Source organism: Amphibalanus amphitrite, unplaced genomic scaffold (assembly GCF_019059575.1).
Source record: "Amphibalanus amphitrite isolate SeventyFive unplaced genomic scaffold, NRLGWU_Aamphi_draft 001271F_arrow, whole genome shotgun sequence".
Lineage (NCBI taxonomy): Eukaryota > Metazoa > Arthropoda > Thecostraca > Balanomorpha > Balanidae > Amphibalanus > Amphibalanus amphitrite.
The window spans coordinates 51,894-71,793 of NW_024882764.1; the positions used below are offsets into that span (position 1 = coordinate 51,894).

Consider the following 19,900-nt stretch of genomic DNA (forward strand, 5'->3'; position numbering starts at 1 on the left):
GCATGGCTTGGTGGTGCATTCTGCTGACAGCAACACTGCCTTTTGATCGCTTTAGCTTTCTTATTTCATATTTTGACATGAGTGCAGCTTTGGTGAGGGAGCGCCAGTTCCTGTTGCTGTAATTCTTTCTTCACAATAATGCTCTGCTCGAGGCTGCGATATGTAAGACTAGCAAGTGGCCGCTCAAGATCTTGCATAATTCTCCTACCAAATACCTACATGTTGCACACTATTTATGCCTAATCACGCTAGTTTTGTGATAAACAATAACAGCCGGAGGAGGGATCATTGCGCACTTAGGTTGCAGGACTAATTCCGCTGATACGTACTACTTAACTTATTATGATCTTCACAACGCTGAGTACTTAACAACTGAATGCATTTACAGCAAAGACCTGTTACGCAGGTAGGTATTCTATCCGACCGGTGTGTTTTGCCCTGCTGAGTTCAATGTGTCGGTGTGCCCCGCGCTTTAGACACGCCAGCGTTATGTGAACAGAGTACGCGGAGGAGGGACGAGGGCCTGGCGGCTGGCTGCTCTGAGTATGTTGCTGCCTTCTGCGCGCCCCTGTGGGAAACCAGGTGCCCCGGTCGTGACTCGGGCGCCCCGGTGGTAACTCGGCCGCCCCGGTCGTAACTCGGGCGCCCTCTTTGGAGCTCGACCGCCCCGGTCGTAACTCGGGCCACCTCGACTGCTGAAGCGGTGCGGCCAGGCGCGCGGAGGAGGCACAGAATCAGGTGTAGCGCTTAGAGATGCCCTTTTTGAACCCGCGAACCCGCTTTCTGCGGGTTTTCAAAACCCGCAGGGTTTTTGGCGGGTTTGAGAAGCAAAACTTGTCGTGTGGCGGGTATTTGGCGGTCAGACTTAAGAACCTATAATTTTTTTAATTTTTTTTTTTTTAGATGCAAAACACAATGCCAAGTGCATTTGCTCAGGTTAACAATACAACATTCATCAAAACAACTTTTAAAACAGAACCAAATATAAAAATATATCAAGGAAGCACATTTCAAATGCAAAACTGAAAACAACCAGCAATAGCATCCACAGTCTGGCAATGACCAAACCAGGGTACAAGCAATAAACTACTAAGCATAAATAAATGCTGATGAAAGCATTCCATAAAACATAAAAGACCCTGAAAGCAAACTTATAGGAAGCTGAACTGAAGTCTATGTGCACTGTGCAGTGTGCACTAGATATACATTATGGAAGAACCCAGACTTAAATGAGATGTTGAAAATCAGAGCAAATGCCACATGTTACTTTATTTGCGTCTGGTCGGCATAAAAAAGAGCTATCAGCTAAACAAAATTTGATGCAAATTCATTGATTACCTATCCTACTCTATGTTCTGTTCCACCCTATATTACGAAAATAACACACCAATCACCCTTACAAAAAATCAAAATATAGACTGGCCCAGACTGGCCGGCCCAAACATAACGCAATACAATACTGGCGCACTTCCGACATTCTGACAAGGATGGGCATTTGACTGCGTCAATTTTGGTCTCTGAGGTGAAGGAAAGCTGTCATTGATGACGCAATAATTTTCAATCAGTTTTTCTGTCTTGGTTTTTGAATGCCTCAAAATAGCAGTTATACATGTTACAAAACCACGTAGCTGGTCGCATTTATTTCTTTTGTCTTTTTACGTCCTTATCATTTGTATGCCGACAGATGACCAGCCGGAGAGCATTACCAAGACCATCTATAAAATCATTACATTTAATTTAGTATTTACTGTCTCTTTATTTCTAAACCGGTGATTAACCTCTAAATTGTAAAACTTTAGCTGTTGTGTAAAATAATTTAATCAGAATGGCACATGAATATGCATTATACAACAGTGTTTTCGCAACAAGTTCGACTAACTACGGCCGCAATAATTTAGTCGCTGTAACATTCCTTCATCAGCTGTTGGTGACGCTTCTGACGCATGTTTCCAGAAATGCGTGGTTCATTGGTGGTTAGTTGCAAGGCCATATATGTTATTATAGTTGGTTTTTGCTGGGATTTTGCATGATTTGTTTTATGTGTAGATCGACTGGATACTCATTATTCACTGTGTCACTATTTATTTTTAACTGGAAATCGCATATCTTTTTATATCAACATTCATTTTGATAACAATATCATTCCAGAGGCCTAACATTGAGAGGGAGCCAGAGTGAAATTTTGATCCTCAGCCAATGCTGAAGGGTAAGGTGAGAGAAAGATTTTACTGAACTCTTCAGAAAGGAATTTCAAATGTATTGATGCATTATTCATTTTCCACTATCCAGTGTGCACTTCCTGAGGACTTAGCATAGCAATTTCAAGTCCTTACTATTTGTTTGGCTGTCTTTTTCTGCACAGCAATGAAGCAAGTAAGGTTTATATAGCTCTAGCATTGACTCAGCTGTATTTTTTTCTTGCAAAAGTATGTTTTTAAGATTGCGGGTTTTTTGCGGGTTCGGCTCAGACAAAATCAGCTTGCGGGTAGTTGTGGTTGGGCAAGGGGTAGCTGCGGGGCGGGGCGGGTAATGAAATTGCAAATTTGGGGCATCTCTAGTAGCGCTGGTTACATATTGCAACTCCCAATCGTGGTTGTGCCAATGTTGTAGAACTGTTCCCATGTGGAGTGATAACGTTGTGTTCAGACTGTGCAGGTTTACTCTGCGGCTGCTGCTTAGCTCTTTGTGTCAACTGCGGCTCGGTTCGTTGCCGTTTGTATCTTAGGACGCGCGAGTTGGTCTTCCGATCGGGTGTTGCTGTCACCCCCGCTCAGTTTTCCCTTTTGCCTGCGCTGAACGGCGATTTGACGTATATTCTTAGCATTGTGGACGACCCTACAGTATTGGTGTCTGATTCACGCCTGCGGCGATTATCGGTGCAGTTAGGTAATCTCAATGGAATCCCAAGGAATGCAACTACAGATGTGTTTCGCCAGTGTCGTAATTTTAGTGGTCGTAAATAAGTGTGTGCTGGAGATCTGCGGACTGATTCTTCCTATGCGAAAAGTGATTGGCAGATCAGAGGCTCAAATTTTCTTACGCTGTAGGTGGTTTGTCATTTTCTTTCGAGGCTACAAGGTGTTATACCCCTACGCAGTGTGGGGGGGGGGGATCCAATCATGTATGCGAAGGATCAGTGATGTGACGAAGTCCGCAGCGGGGCGGATGATGTCCATGCCCCGCTGCGGTGGGACGGAGGGTGTCTGCGCCCCGCTGCGGTGGGACGGAGGGTGTCTGTGCCCCGCCCCGCTGCAGTGGGGTGGAGGGTGTCTGCGCCCCGCTGTAGTGGGGCGGAGGGTGTCTGTGCCCCGCTGCGGTGGGGCGGTGTGTGCTGCTGACCCCCTCACTGGTCGGTGGGGAGTTGTCGGCGAGGCGGCTGGAGCTGTTACTGAGTTGCTCCGCCAGCCGACCGGCCGACCACTGGGACCGGGGGTGGGTATTGTCCGCGCTGAATGCCGAGTCGATGGTCGCTGTCCAAATACAGAGCAGACCCTATACAATCGCAGCTTTTCACCGACGGAGCATGAAGCAAGAGTGAAGCGTGTTAGCATAGAGTACCGGAGAGAGAGAGAGAGAGAGAGAGAGAGAGAGAGAGAGAGAGAGAGAGAGAGAGAGAGAGAGAGAGAGAGAGAGAGAGAGAGAGAGAGAGAGAGAGAGAGAGAGAGAGAGAGAGAGAAAGAGAGAGAGAGAGAGAGAGAGAGAGAGAGAGAGAGAGAGAGATGCCTCAAACCGACCTTTGGTTAAACTCGGCGGTTAAACTCGGCACACTCGTCTTATCACCATAGTTTCCCGCGCCCTGGTGGGGGGGGGGGCTATTCCCCCCTCCAGACTTTTCGATATAGGTATCTCCAGAACCGCTGCGCCGATCGTCACCAAACTTTCAGTCAGGGGTGTCGATTTTTCAAAATGGTTGGGGGTGCTCAACCCCTGCACCGGGTGAAAGATTGTAGCTTTGCCATGGGGCACAACCGTACCTACAAGGCATGGTTGTGTATCCCCATAAGGTACTGATAATCCCGGGATTTCCACTAATATTTCCCAAAGGTTGAACGTTCTTCAAAATCATTCTGCTCGTCCTAGTACTTGGCTACCTCATTACATAAACATCTTTCCGAAAAAAACGCGTACATTTGCCGGCAGCTCGGCAGCAGCCCCGACACCTCTGTAATAAGGTGACAGAAACCGATGACCGCGATTAGCACCGGTGCAGCAGCCCCTGCGGTCCGCAGGGGCGGACATTGCGCGGGAGGCAACGGTATAGCTACGAGGCTCTGGCGTTTATCAGACGATCACAATAATCGCTGAAAAAATAACAGGTGATTGCAATTCGATATTTATGGGTTTACGATTTTCCTCAGTGGCGTAGCCAGGTGGGCCCGTGAGCCCCCCCCCCCCGCCCCATCAGGTTCAGGGGCCCATCGGATTATTCGGGCCTGAGGGGCACTGCGGCGCCAATTGGCCACTGAGGGTCCACGTTGGCTATATTTGGACTCAGAAGGGCCCCACAGGGCTCGTAAGAACACCTCATGGGCCCAAAAGTACTAACATTAAGATCTCCATAAGGGCCCCAAGCCAGCCTCTGAGGGCCACTTGCCGGCCTCTGGGGGTCTTAACCGCCCTCTAGGGGGCCAGCTCTAGGAGCTGCACACCCGCCTGTAATGGCCCCACACCCATTTCTCTGAGGGCCCCTATAACGGCGACTGTGAGGGCCCTCACCGGCGCCCCTGAGCGCCACACCGGCGTCTCTGAGGGCCCCACACCCCTAACTCTGAGGCCCTATACCAATGCCTTTAAAAACCCTACATGGGCGGTTCTGAGGGCCCTTGACAGTTACCAGCGACCCTGACGGCCCCACACAGGTGACATGGAGGGTCCCAGCGGCGTCTGAGCGCACCATGCCAGTCTCTGAGAACCCCACAAGGCTCCTGAAGGCACCGGTGACCTCTTGATATCTTCTTGTCGGCCTATGAAGGATCCGTTCCGTAACAGCAGTTCTGAGGGCCCAACGCGCGCCTGTGATGGCCCTAAACCAGTGTCTCTGAGAGCCCCCACACCGGCGCCTCCAGTCCGAGGGCCCCACATTGCCATATCTGAGGGCCCCACACTAGTGCCTCAAGGCCCTATATCGGCGGCTCTGAGGGCCCAACATCGTAGCTTCTGAAGGCCCCACAAGTGCGCATGTGACGGCCACCCTGCCACCGGTGACATTTGAAGGCCCCACACCGGCGACTCTGAGGGCCCCATCAGCGCCTGAGCCCGTTCCGGTCTCTAAAGATGACCCCACAGGATTTCTGAAGGTACATACCACCGGCCTCTGATGACCCTTTGCCGGCCTCTGAGGGCCCGTCGCCGGTCTCTGGAGCCCCCTGCCGGCTTGTAAAGGGTACGCGCCAGCAGCTCTAAGGGTCCGACACCCGTGTACGACGGACCCACACCATCTTTGCAACTTAACGTTTTTTTCGCCCTTCTTCTTAAATCTAAATTTTCTTTTCTTTACATCTTTATTTCATGCCTTGTAAATTGCGTAATTGTTTTATTTTTAGTAGTGAACTACTGCAGAACAATTATTTTCCTCAAGCAGAGTTATTGAGGGACAAAACCATTGGGGGTGCCCGGAAAACCATTGGGGGTGCTCATTTGAGCATTGGGGGTGCTGCAGCACCCCCAAAGGTATACAAATCGACACCCATGCTTTCAGTACCCTCCCGGACATCAATTATACACATTGTGACCAAAATTTTCCAAAGGCTATAATAGGCTGGCCGGAAATGACGTCAGAGTGACGTCATGTTCTGCCAATTTCGACCCAAAAAAGGGTTTCGCGGGAAAAGCTGTCAGGCCTATAGCTTTGCAAATACAGAAAAATGATAAGACTTAAAACCTGTGAAATTGACAGAGCTACAAAACTGCTATCTCTGGTTTTTGAAATTTTTGGATTTTGACCCCCAAAAATAAAAAATAGATTTTTTGAATAGGTATAGCCGAAAAATCCCATTTTTTTAATTTCGAAAAAAACGGAACATAGGGTTTCTATGTGATAGTCCTTACCACCTTCTATCCACATACCAAATTTGAGATCGATACCTCTTTTTTGGCCAAGTTATAGCGAAAAAAACTTCAAAATTGATGACGCCAAATTTTCAAACTCAATTTCTAGTAATTCTAGACCTCGTACAGCACAAAACAGAGACCACCATTAGACTCCCCGTGACGAGCTGCATTGAATCAATACCCATTTTATGCAAAACCATCAACTTCAAAATTTGACCTTTTTTGACCTGACCTTGACCTGACCACCAGAAACTAGAAAGTGACATAAGCCGTACCTGATGGTCTTATAACCAACACCATTGAGTTGGAAATGAAAAATTGGCCATAAAACATGCATTGCACAACGTTAGTAAAGTTGGGTTCATGTGTTGACCCTTGGTGACCTGACCTGTGACCTGACCTGGTATTGTCAGTGACCTGTAATAGCAACATATGTACTAGGCAGCTGACGCCCTATCGCTGAAACATTTCATCTTTGACCTGACCTGTGACGTCATCGGTGACCCCGAGGTCAATGAAATTTGGTTTCCTTCGACAAATTTGACAGGCCTTTCGAACGTCGTTTGAATTTTGTGGATCCGTCCAGTAGTTTCGGAGATATGAGGGGTGGCAAAAAATAGCCCCCCTCCCTCCCCCCCACCAGGTCATGTTATAAACAGACCCCACCAGGGCGCGGGTTAACGTAGAATGGAAATGTGCACGCACTTTGGAAAGGTTTACAATACAACCAAAATACTTGGCTAGCATTTATTACATTTGAGCAGTGGCGCGGGAACCGGGGGGGGGGGGGGGGGGCTAGCGGGGGCTGAGCCCCTCCAGCTTTTCGGCTGGGGGGCTCCAGCTCCGTTATATTGTGTATTGTGTATATTGTTATACACAATATACCTAACGGAAGAAAGCATGCAAGTGAAAATTCCACCTCTTTCACTGTCTCGGCAACTCGTTTGGCAGATTAAAACCTTAAGGCCCGGGGTTCGAATCCCCGTACAGCCCAAATCTTTAACGAGCTTGCAAAAGATGACTGATGTCATCACTGTCAACCGTGGAAGCCGTATGGCTACCCATCTACGCTGGAGTACGAAAAACATCATCTCACGTTCTCAGTCCCAGCGGATAAAAACAACACCTAAGGATTATTTCAGGTTGCCAAAACGGTAGTTTCTTCACTCAGCTGAGACAGAATACCTCACTTTTTTGCAAATATTTCGTTTTTTTTTTTCGTTGAAAAAGGCAAAGGTCTGAAAAATATGTAGCCTAAAACCGGTGAGAAAACTAGATTTGGGAATTGAGGGTTACCCTAGGTTGATCTCTATTATGGTTCAGCTCAGCCCCCCCCCCCCCCCCAGTCTGGAAGAAGTTCCCGATCCCGCGCCACTGCATTTGAGGAACGTTTCACTGGGCAAATTGGCTGATAAATAAAGTAGATTCGCTAACTCCTGATGTCTGCCCTATGACGTTAGGTACTTCAAATTGGCATTGTAAAAAACAAGTCAAGTATGTAGACAGACGGATGAATTAAAAATGCGCCGTTTCTTGCGGGTAAATACCTACGTAGTGGCTGGTGCGGCACCAACTTCAGGCTTCTCCATAAGGCAAAGGATATGTTTGCCACAGTCCACACACGAGAGTGCAGTGCAGTACAGTCTTCCTTCCCACAAAGGAACATTGTAAAACCACATACCCTGAGAGTTCAGTGCGGTGCAGTCTAGGTACCTACCCGTGAGGCCGTGAACCGTGCAAAACCACACACACACACACACACACTGATAGCGTACTGCGGTAGGGTACAGACTACAGTCTACCTTCCAGTGATGAGTGAACCGTGTAAAATTACACACTGATATTGTAGTGCGGTGCAGGTAGTCTACCTACACGTGAACAATGCAAAACCATACGCTAGTATTGTAGTGCAACGCAGTCTTCTTTCCAGTGAACCATGTAAAACTACGCACACTGAGAGCAGTGTAGTGCGGTACAGTCTACCTACCAGTGAACCGTGTAAAATCACACACCCTGAGAGTGTAGTGCGGTGCAGTCTACCTTCCCGTGAACCGTATAAAACCACGCACCCTGAGAGTGTACTGCAGTACAGTCTTCCTTCCAGGGAACCGTATAAAACCAAACATACTGATATTGTAGTGCAATGCAGTCTTACCTACCCGTGAACCGTATAAAACCACATACTGATACTTAAGTGCGGTGCAGTCTACCTACCAGTGAATCGTGTAAAACCACACACCCTGGGAATGTAGTGCGGTACAGTCTTCCTTCCAGCAAACCGTATAAAATTACACGCTGATATTGCAGTGCGGTACAGTCTACCTACCAATGAACCTTAACCCTCGCATGTGTAGGGGGGTTCGGATGGACCCCCCATGGTTTTTCGCGAATAACTCGCGTAAAAAGCGCCCGAGCGAGACGAAACTTTCAGTACTCTCGCATTGATCAATTTTACACCCACCCTGAAAATTTCATGACCCTGACCCCAATGACCTTTGACCTGTGACCTCTTTTCCGAGACCATGTTTGGCCGGAATCGCGATTCCGCGTATGTCGGCTCGCATTAGCCGCGTGTTTGCAGGCTTTTCGTGGTTTCAAACGTTCAAACATGTGATTTGATGTTGCTCCCATGCATTAGGGTGGGTGTCAAGGTCACCTGAAGGTCAGGTCAGGTCAGTGACCTTTGGTGACCTCGGTTCACTTTTTCGAGTTTTACATGTTTCTAGGCTAGTTTTTGGAGCTGAATTCGAATTTAGCAACCATTTGAACATTAACGAAGTAGTTTTGGTGCCTTCGTAACATGTTACGAAGCTGTCAGAGGCGGTTGACACGTACCACGAATACCCGTCACGACCCCTACTGGTTGACCTGACCTGACCTGACCCGACCTGGTCAAAATGCTTAAAGACATCATCTGTGATCAAAACTAACACGATATTCGTGATCAGCACCCCGAAAAACCCCTTAGCAGCCACATTTTACGACTTTCTAACAGGTCCCGATTTTCCCGACTTTGGGTCATTGACCTGACCTGGAAGGTCAACCAATGACCTAGGACCTTAAAATTGGGTATCATCGGCTTCCTCTCGTCACGGGCAACACGCTCGTTTTTTCCGCGAAGCTCTAGCTCGATCAGGGGCCAAATGGCAAGGGGGGGTCCAACCGACCCCCCCCCCCCTACACATTAGAAGCTGGCAAACGCCGCACACATGCGAGGGTTAAGCCACACATAGGTACCTACTGAGAGCGTACTGCGGTACAGTCTACCTTCCAGTGAACCGTATAAAACTACACACTGATATTATAGTGCAGTGCAGTCTTACCTACCCGTGAACAATGTAAAACCACACATGAGAGTGCAGTGTAGTACAGTCTACCTACCAGAGAACCGTGTAAAACCACACATTAGGAGCGTGTAGTGTGGTAGTCTACCTACCAGAAGTTCGTTTTACCACAGTCGCCACACTCTGAGGCTGTAGTGCGGTACATGCATCGCTGAACGTAAAAAATCAGACATGATTTGGTGTATTCTGTCGCCTTCTGGTAGTTATATAATAACGCCGTCATCTTTGCTTGAATTCTTAGAACACCATATTGATATTTTTACATCCAAAGAAATTATCAGCTTCGGCATCGTGTATTTGTATTGAAACCTTAGATGTTGAGGTGAAAAGCAATAATTGATCTTCTGATCGCCAGCTTTACACATGCTATGGATGCCTGACTCGCGAAAATCATATTAATATACCCGGACCTGTCCCGGAACTGACTGCACAGGAATCGGCATCCACCGGAGGCGGAGCAGACGGCACAGGAATCGGCTTCCACCGGAGCAGACGGCACAGGAATCGGCATCCATTGATGCCCAGGGGCGGTGAGATCACAATAAGCGACAGGAGAGACGCGTGGGGTGACTTCGCCGGCCGAATGCCGCGACCGAAAACTACACAAACTGCTGCAACTATGGAGCTGAAAGACGCTCGGCCGTAGTGAAAAGACGGAAAGACGACAGACAGAGTCGGCGCGCATTAACAGGCAGCCGGGGGAGTCGGCATGGTTCCCAGTGTCTCAACTCGCGCTGCTGACGGGTTCACGTGTTCAGCGCGAGTCGGTGGCACGGTGGAGATCCAGCAGAGGTAGAGTGGGGAGTGAATGGAGAGAGTGCTGGATGATCCTGCGGGGTGAGATGAGCGGCCGCTGGAGTCGCGTGGTCACTGGTAGCTGGGCGCCGCCGGCGCCGTCTAACCAGTCATCATGGCCATGAACTCTGGCAACACGAGGTCACAGGTCAGTATCGGAGGTCAGTGCCAGCGACAGTGTATAGGTTCGGATTGGAAAACGAGCTGACTGTCGTCGAAAACAACGTATTGATTTATTCATGTATAATGATAGATGACCTACAATCATACAATTCATAATAGAAATGTTCTGTTAGATCAGATGCTACCGCGGGCACCCTGACATTAAGTACAATATCAACTTAGATCATCTCATATGAAATTGGATGTCATTTGGTGCACTAGCTGTGCATCACTGCTTGTCCCGGAATCAGTAACCGATAGGAATTGCGCTGTTTTTTCACGATCCGCCATCCCGGCACAACCCTCAGTCCGGCTGCAGTTCGTGCTGCCGCGGCTCCCGCCACGCCCTCCTCCCGCGCGCCCCCTCGGTCCGGCGCGCCGCGGCTCCCCCTCAGTGCGGCGCGCGGCGGCTCACCGTCGAAGTCGACGGTGCCGGAGCCGTCCTCGTCGATCTCGTCGATGATGCCGAGCAGCTCCTCCTCGGTAAGTCGCGGGTCGAGCTCGTGCAGGATCTCCTTCAGAGTCTGAGTGGTGATGTAGCCGTTTCCTGGCGGTCGGGGGGACAGCGCAGCGTGAACGGCCTGCTCACTGCTCACGGCTCACTGCTCACGGCTCACTGTTCACTGCTCACTGCTCAGACTCGGTAAATGGCCGGACCGAGTGCGAGGAAAATCGACTATCTGTTAGTTGCTCTTAATAAATGTGGAAGAAAAATTTGATGTATATCAACAAAGGCATGAAAATTAGGTTATTCGCAAAGATATTTGCTAGTTTAATGTCATTAGTACCTAAATACAATATAGTTACTATAGCTGCCTACTTCTAGAACCACCGAAACATAAAACAAGCTGCATAGGTTCGATTCCCATCGTCAATGAACTGACTGATCCCCACCCGCGGTGCGACGGGCGGGCTCCTCACCCTGCCCCTCCCAGGCCCGTTTGGCCACCACCGGCCACAGCGCGGACAGCGGCGGACTCACCTTCCTTGTCGTACAGGCGGAACGCCTCCTTGAGCTCCTTGAGCATGGCCTCCTCGTCCTCCTCAATGAGGAACTTGGCCGACAGCTGCAGGAACTCGGGGAACTCGATCTGACCCGAGCCTGCCGACAGGGTCACGATAGGTCAGCCTGGACAGGAGGTCGGATGCCATCTTCAGACGTAGCCCTTCATCCGTATCGGTGTTACACACTTAAGCTAAGCAAGCCTTTTCTTAAGATTAAGAATGTCCATCAGTTATACTATAAGTAAATGGATTGATAAGTTTGCTCTGGCGTGTTGACAGACGGATAAAGCTGTGAAAAACCTGTGCCAAAGGTTATGTTTCTCCATCAACACCAGGCCGGAAACGAATGAATGAGGTGCAGTTAGACGTGTTTACTGATAAAACACGGCCGCTCAGCCAGCTACTACACTCCAAAAATAGCTGCTGGTAAACAGTCGTGTGAACTCAGTATGAGTGCCGCCCATTATTACAAGGCGGACGCCAGTGAGAGGCGTGCTCTCTGTACGGTAGGTACGCCGTACGTGTCTGGTGTTTGGCGTGCTCTCTGTGCAGTATGTGTCTGATGGCCTCTGTACAGGTGTCTGGTGTTTGGCGTGCTCTCTGCACGGTACGTGTCTGATGTTTGGCGTGCTCTCTGTCTGGTATGTGTCTGATGTTTGGCGTGCTCTCTGTACGGTATGTGTCTGGTGTTTGGCGTGCTCTCTGTCTGGTATGTGTCTGTTGTTTGGCGTGCTCTCTGTACGGTATGTATCTGGTGTCTGGCGTGCTAGCTATCCGGTCAGTCCGCTGTCGCCGGTGACGGCCACTGGTGCTGTGTGCTAGCTGTGTTGGCGTGCTAGCTATCCGGTCAGTCCGCTGTCGCCGGTGACGGCCACTGGTGCTGTGTGCTAGCTGTGTTGGCGTGCTAGCTATCCGGTCAGTCCGCTGTCGCCGGTGTCGGACACTGTCGCTGTGTGTTAGCTGTGTTGGCGTGCTAGCTATCCGGTCAGTCCGCTGTCGCCGGTGTCGGACACTGTCGCTGTGTGCTAGCTGTGTTGGTGTGCTAGGTCAGTCCGCTGTCGCCGGTGACGGCCACTGTCGCTGTGCCGCCACTGACCGTCCTCGTCGATCTCCTCGATGATCTGTTTGAAGGAGGTGGAGGAGACCTTGATGCCCATCATGCGGAGGATGTCGCTGACCGTCTCCGGCGAGATGTAGCCCTTCTTGTCGCGGTCGAAGCTGTCGAACGCCCTCCGCAGGACGACGATCTGCTCCTTCTCCAGACCCGTCTCCTCCTGTGGGGGGGGGGGGGGGGCAGTCAGTCACACAGTCACACAGCCAGGACGACAATCTGCTCCTTCTCCAGACTCGTCTCCTCCTGGGGGGGGGGCAGTCAGTCACAGTCACAGTCACAGTCACAGTCACAGTCACAGTCACACAGGACAACAATCTGCTCCTTTTCTAGACCAGTCTCCTAGCGGGTGACCAGGAGCAGCCAGACAGTCAAAATCACATAGTAACAGTCACACAGTCACAGTTAGACGCTCACATTCAGTCACAGCCGATATTCACGCAGTCACAAATGTATGAGACACCGTCACACGGTCACAGTCACATCCAGTCACAGTCTCAATCCCGCTGTCACATAAAGTCACAGTCATATGCTGTCAGTGGGATAGTCACAGTCACACGCTCATATTCACATATAGTCACAGTCGGTAGTCACACAGTAATAAATAATAATCACACAGCCCGTCACACAGCAATTTAATCATTCAGTCCTAAGCAGTCCTACAAACGGTGACAGTCGATGTCACAGCCTTTCATCATCTAACTATTTTTATGCATAGTTCTCAAGTCACAGTCAAAGAGACACAAGTAGTGTGCAAGTAGTTAATTTCGCAGAACTGTAAATAATAACCAGTAGCGGCGGAACACCTTCAATTAAGGGGGCGGGGGGGGGGGGGGCACTGCCGACTTCTGGTCCTATTCTTTCCATGCAACGCCCATAGGGCTAATGTTAAAATGCCAAAATCAAAGGGGGCACGGTGCCCTGGTGCCCTCCCCGTTCCGCCGCCTATGATAATAACTGTTGGTTAGTTTAATTTAGGAAATGTTTTGAAGTGCCGTCCTTTCCAATTTATGTTATGAGCAGAATTGCTGGCATTCTTATACCTAATGGTACCGGTGCTGACAAATGCGCATCCTAGAGTTGACGGATTGATCATATACTGGGAACGTCAACATCGGCTGATATTTGGCTGAAATTCCTCAAATTCATTTTGCCTTTCAGTGAGCCTTCAGCCTGCGCAACTGAAATAACAAATTTTACGTTTGAATGCGCAGTGAGTATTTTACCAGATAAGCCTATATGGTCTTACCGGAGTTACGACCTGTAGATGGTCTATGTGGTCTTACCACATAGCTCGAGTTACGAGCTGTCGCCTGGTCCATCACCTATGGGTATCACTTCTGCCATCCCCTTGTCCACCCCAGCCGCCCGTCTCGTCCCATCACTCACTGGTGAGGGACTGGGTGATCACGGGGCGTCTCCTAGTCATCCATCCCCCTTTCCACCCCAGCCGCCCGTCTCGGTCCATCGCTCACTAGTAAGGAGCTGGGTGATCACGGGGCGTCCCCCCCCCCGCCGCCCGACCTGCCCCTCCATCCCGTCCTTACCGCATACTGCTCGTCCTCTGACATGGCGTTCCGAGGTGTGGGGTGAGGCGGGCGGTCCGGGGAGTGACCTGCGGGCGACACGGGCAGCCGGCGGCGACTGGTCCCGGCGCCCGGTCAGCAGCTCTGTGCCCGGCTGCCCGCCCCGCCCCGCTGCTCCGGCTATTTCCGGCGCCCTGTGCCATCGGGCGTGTCGTCGATTCCAGTCGCTTGCTCGGCGGGCCGCCGCGCGCTGAAACTGGAGAGTGGCTGGCCCCGTGCTCGACCCAAATGGCCCCCCGTCCGCCCCAGGTGCCAGGGTCAAGTGGCAGAGCCCGACGGTTCGCGGAAGGAAGCAGGTGCCTGGAGCACGTTCAATGCTCAAGAAAACAAAACGGCTGTAGCCTGTAAGAATAGCCGACAATGCCATAAGATTAGTGACATCAGGCAAAGGGCTAAGTGATTTTATTTGATAAGAACGAGCAATTGCTCAAGCCTCAAGATTGCGTAAAAGTCGGTAGAATTTTAACGCAAATGCGACAAGTGGTGTTTCTATAATTGAGGTAATTTTATCCCCACCGGCTTATCGGGTTTTCAATAACCCGCTCCGGGCGAGGCCAGGGGCTGGGGGCGGGGCGGATGGATTCTCCCTTACCTTTTCAGCCCTAATTGACGGCCGTATTCACGTCGATCTTTTTCGTAAGAATTTTCTTAAGTTTGACCTACTTCTTAAGTAAATTTTTTTAATCACCTGAACTCCATCGATAAAAACTTAAGAAGTGTCGACGTGAATACCAAATTATACTTACGAAAGAAAATCGACTTACGAAGTCGACGTGAATACGGCCCCTGAACCTTCGCGGCAAAAAAAGCACGCCATTACGAGACGCAGCGACTGGAAGAACCCAATTTTAAGGTCTTAGGTCAACCAGTGACCTCTAAGGTCAGGCCGAACTATCCAAGGTAGGGGCCTGATTTTTTTTTGTGAGTAACTTGGCAAGAATGATCGCAGTCTAGAAATTTTAAAACCATCGTGTTTGACATGCTTGATGCTCGAGCACGTCGAATGATACGTAGGTATAGGTATGGAGTATGGACTATGGTTTGTGAGAGATCCACTTAGGGTGTTGATTTTAGATCAGTCAATGTGAGGCCAAAAGCCACGCAGGCTACAAAATTGGTCAAAGGAGGTCATAGTGAACCTATATCATCTGATTTTGGCAGGCCATTATGACCCCGTTTCCATGGGCACCACTGATCCGGATCAGTGCCTTGTAAGGGCTTAGGCTGCCCATGGAAATACCCGTAAGCCCGTACCGATGATCCGAAGTCAAATGTGGTCGGATGGTCGGATGGACCCCCATGTTTTTTCGTGAATATATCGCGCAAAAAAGCGGCCGATCGCGACGAAACTTTCAGTACCCTCGAGTTCATCAATTTTACACCTATTCTGAAAATTTCATGACCCTGACCCATGTGACCTTGGACCTGTGACCTATTTCTCGAGGCCATGTTTGGCCGGAATCGCGATTCGGCGTATGTCGGCTCGCATTAGCCGCGCGTTTGCAAGCTTTTCGTGGTTTCAAACGTTCACACATTTGATTTGGTGTTGCTCCCATTCATTAGGGTGGATGTCAAGGTCACCTGAAGGTTAGGTCAGGCCACTGACCTTTGGTGACCTCGGTTCACTTTCGAGTTTTACATGTTTCTTGGCTAGTTTTTGGAGCTGAATTCGAATTTAGAAACCATTTGAACATTTAAGAAGTAGTTTTGGTGCCTTGGTAGCATGTTACGTAGCTGTCAGAGGCGGTTGACACGTATGCACTACGAATACCCGTCACGACCCCTACTGGTTGACCTGACCTGACCTGACTCGACCTGGTCTAAATGATTCAAGACATTATCTGTGATCAAAACTAACACGATATTCGTGCTCAGCGCCCCGAAAAACCCTATATCAGCCACACTTTAGTACTTTACGACTTTCTAACAGGTCCCGATTTTTCCGAATTTTGGGTCATTGACCTGACCTGGAAGGTCAACCATTAACCTAGGACTTTAAAATTGGGTATCATCGGCTTCCTCTCGTCACGGGCAACACGCTCGTTTTTTCCGCGAAGCTCTAGCTCGATCAGGGGCCAAACGGCAAGAGGGGGTCCACCCCCCCCCCTACACGTTAGAAGCTGGCAAACGCCGCACACACGCGAGGGTTAAGCCTAAGTAGAAGTAAGTAATAGTGTATGTATACGATTTGTCAATCATTGCCTACCACTGTTAATTAATGACACCTCCAAACTGTTATGTGACGTTCTATGACCGTGTTTCTGGACGGCGCTGTCGTTTGTCACCCCGCTGTTCGCCGCTCCGTCTCACAAATTCATCGTGACGTCTCCGTAACACCCGACCGCCAGCCGACACTCGCTGTGAGCCAGGGGTGACGAATGGGCGTCATCCGCTGCCGGTGGCCGCGCCGGGCCCCCTCTCCTGACCCCTGGCCCCGGCCCCACCCCGACCCCGGCCGGCTGGACGCAGCGCGCTGGCCCCCGCCCCGACCCCGGGCCGGCCCTGGACGCAGCGCGCTGGCCCGTTCCAGTCGCGTTGGCAGCAGTCCCAGCCGGGAGGGCGGCTCCACACAGGTGTGTGGACGGCTCGCTCCCAGCCCGGGGCGCTATTTGTGGCCCGGTCGACACTGAACTGACCGGCGCACAGCAAGCCCCAGTGACTGACGGAGAGTGGTCGGTGGACCGCGGCCCGCGGGAGACGGCCGGAACAAAAACAGGCCCCGTTCCGGGTGCTTTACTACCCGGGCAGAGTCGAGCGATGGACGGCCGGCGTCGGTGACAGTTTTGTGGCCGCGATGACGGACACGATGTCGGCGATGACGGACAGGATGTCGGCGCCTCGTAACTTCACAGCAACAACATCACTAGCAGCGTTAAATATAAATATACGCGGAATCTCAGAAATACAATTTGGTAATGTCAATGTCGACTGCGTGCAGTTGAACGGATTTTCTTTCGATTATTGTTTACAGTAACAATTAAGCTTCCTACACATTTTCCCAAAGGCCCCACAGCACGCCACCTCTCCCCCATTTGTCTCCCGCGTGTCTGGGCTCTACTATAATCGCTCCTGCGAGGACGTGTCTCGGGGGTTCCTCGCATTCCTCCGTTCGGCCTGCCGGTCACAGAGGGGCACAGAGGGCCGCCTGTGCCAACACAATTGCTGTGCCGGCGCCGGGCCGGGCTGTCGGACAGGACAGGTGGCGTGCGGCGACACCGCAGGCCGGCCCGGCTCCAGCCGCCGCCAGCCCACCCCGCCCCGGGCGGAGGAGGGTCACGTGACCCGGCGTCACCGGACCGGCACTCTGATTGGTCAGTCGCGCGGAGCGACCACCAATCGCAGGCGGTGGAGGTAATTGGAGCCTAGTTATGAGCCGAGCTATCAGCAGCGACTCTTGCCCCGGTGATCGCTCTTGGCAGGGCCCTATGCTCCTCCTGGTTGAGTGAGTGGGGTGGCTAGAGGCAAGCTACACGAGCTGCGCATTTCATGCGTTCAAAATTTAAGGTGTTGCGAGCAAAACCTTTTCGCATAGTGTCGAATGGTTAACAATAAGCATGGTTTTAAATTTTAATGATACGATCATGGTAATTGGCATTAAAGCAAAAATAGCAATAGAGAACCCATGCAAATTGCAGCCACTCACGGGACGCGCTAGCCAGCGACGCTGGCGTTAAAAAACCGACAGAGCCAGCGTGATCCCGCAGCAGTGCCTGCAGGGCGTCGTTTGATTTGCCCGGGTCCGGGTGGCTCGCGGAATGGCGAGGCCGAGGGGTGAGGAGGGCGTCGTTCGGCTGCCGTCTCTGCTGGCAGACGGTCCGGCTGGTGGATACACTGGGTCAGAGTGTTTATCGCGCCCCACATCGGCCCCACACCGTCACCGGCACCCAAACACGGCCCACCCGGCCGGACGCCGATGAACAACAGCCGTCCGTCAGAGCGGGCGGGGAACGCCGGCACCCCCCCCCCCGACCGGCGGGGGGGGGGGTGCACCCAGCGGAAAGATGGGAGATAGGCCGAACTGCGCCGACAGTGACCCGAGTGTAATTATAGGTCAGTAGCTGAACTAAACCAGGCTGTCGAATCTGAATATATACCTATATGTTGCAGGCACTTTAGAAAATCAGTCATTTTGTAAAATGCCTAGGCATTTTACAAAAAGACGGCTGTTTGAAAAATGACTGAACGCAACCAGGCTTTTTTTCAAAATGGCTAGCCATTTTACAAAATGACTAGGCATTTTGCAAAATGCCTGACCAGCATGGAACGTAGATCCCACAACAGATACTATGGCCAACAGTTTTTGGACGTCTTCCTATACCCTATAGGTACAGCCCACCGCTAAAGAAATGTAGGGTTTTACCAATCTCAACGGTTGGCTTTGACTGGCGATTGTTAAATGCAGAGTGATCGAAAAGAAGATGTCAATAGCTAAAGTTGCCGCTGCAAGGGTGACGATACATATAAGCTACATTCAAAGTTTCATTGTAGTCTGGCTAATCGTTCCTAAGCTTCATAAGCAGAACATACCCATGACTGAAACCCCACATTACTTCTGCTGTGGACTGTACGTGTTCAGCCTGTAGCTGATCGATTTGAAGCTCTGTGATGACGACAATGCTGAGTAGCGACCAGGCTGAGTTGCAGACTCGGCTGTAGCATAAAGCATTGTTTATTTCTTCCTAACTTTCCTTTGGAATAAAAAAGCTCTCTGATCACAATGAATATTAAAGCAATAATTAACAAAACACGATTAATTTTGTTTTGTGGCAACAGCTTTGAGTACCTACTTGCATGGTCCCAGTTAAAAATATCAAGCTCCACATCGGGAGAATCATCAGGTCGCTTGGCGTAGGACGAGAGCGTTGGTTTCAGAAGACACGCCTAAGTGTGTGGGATCGAATCCTCGCGACCTCTGACAGTTTTACAGATACAGGCCGGCATAGAGCCAGTCGTTTGTTGACGCTCCAGATCGATCATTTTAAATCCAGCAGCGTCGCTGACGTGGGGGTTGGAGATGTCGCGGGCCTGCACTTCTCAAAATAGAGGTAGGTATGGACTTCCCACTGCTGGACTCCTCTGGTCATAATGCTGGACTCCTCGGTCCACCTACACGCTACCAAAACGTATATAATTAGGTACTCGTATCTACAACACGCTGCTAAGTCATTTTGTAAAATGGCTAGGTATTTTGTAAAATGCCTAGGCATTTTGCAAAATGACTGGAGAGTCAGTCATTTTGTAAAATGCCTAGGCTTTTTGCAAAAAGCCTGGAAAATCAGGCATTTTGCAAAATGCCTAGGCATTTTACAAAATGACTGATTTTCTAAAGTGCTTGCAACATATACATTACACATTGACGGCAGTGGCAGTTTTATGTTAACGGATCCTTAGATTTATTTATAAAGTTACACTTCTACCTACAAGGTAAAATGCATGGGTAAGCAGTAAGTATTGTGCTCAAAAGTAAAAAATCTGCATAAATGGCCAGAACATTTTGCTCGTGGCGAGAATTATCGCTGTAATCTGCATACAATGCAATCGTTAACCTGTTAAGCACCGAAGGTCGACCTGTCGTCCGTCACATAAAGCAGGCGTTAGTTGTAACGTTCCTTGGTCCTTATAACTAGCCAGCAGGTTCGAAAACGCCACGAGCTATTATTATTGGATCAGAATGCAGGCTAACCATACGGTGAGTGCATTACGACACGAGTATAGTGGCGCCCTGGGGCCTGTTGCGTAGCCGTCTTACATGCTGGGAACGAGACGACGCAGGCGGAGCCTTGCGTGGAGATAAGGTCTTCACTAGAGCTTTCAGTGATAGAAGGCATCGTCCAGATGGATCATTG

At 50.4% G+C, this 19,900-nt stretch overlaps 1 protein-coding gene across 1 annotated transcript; it reads right to left on the reverse strand.

Annotated features, from left to right (window-relative positions):
• Positions 1–9,672: 9,672 nt before the first annotated feature.
• Positions 9,673–14,187, reverse strand: LOC122371714 (troponin C). The gene is made up of 5 exons (XM_043348279.1): positions 14,016–14,187; positions 12,454–12,631; positions 11,335–11,454; positions 10,768–10,899; positions 9,673–10,318 (listed from the first exon to the last, which is right to left on the reverse strand). The coding sequence occupies exons 1-5, from the start codon at positions 14,037–14,039 to the stop codon at positions 10,293–10,295; spliced, it is 480 nt and encodes a 159-aa protein (XP_043204214.1). The 5' UTR covers positions 14,040–14,187; the 3' UTR covers positions 9,673–10,292.
• Between the last annotated feature and the right edge of the window lie 5,713 nt (positions 14,188–19,900).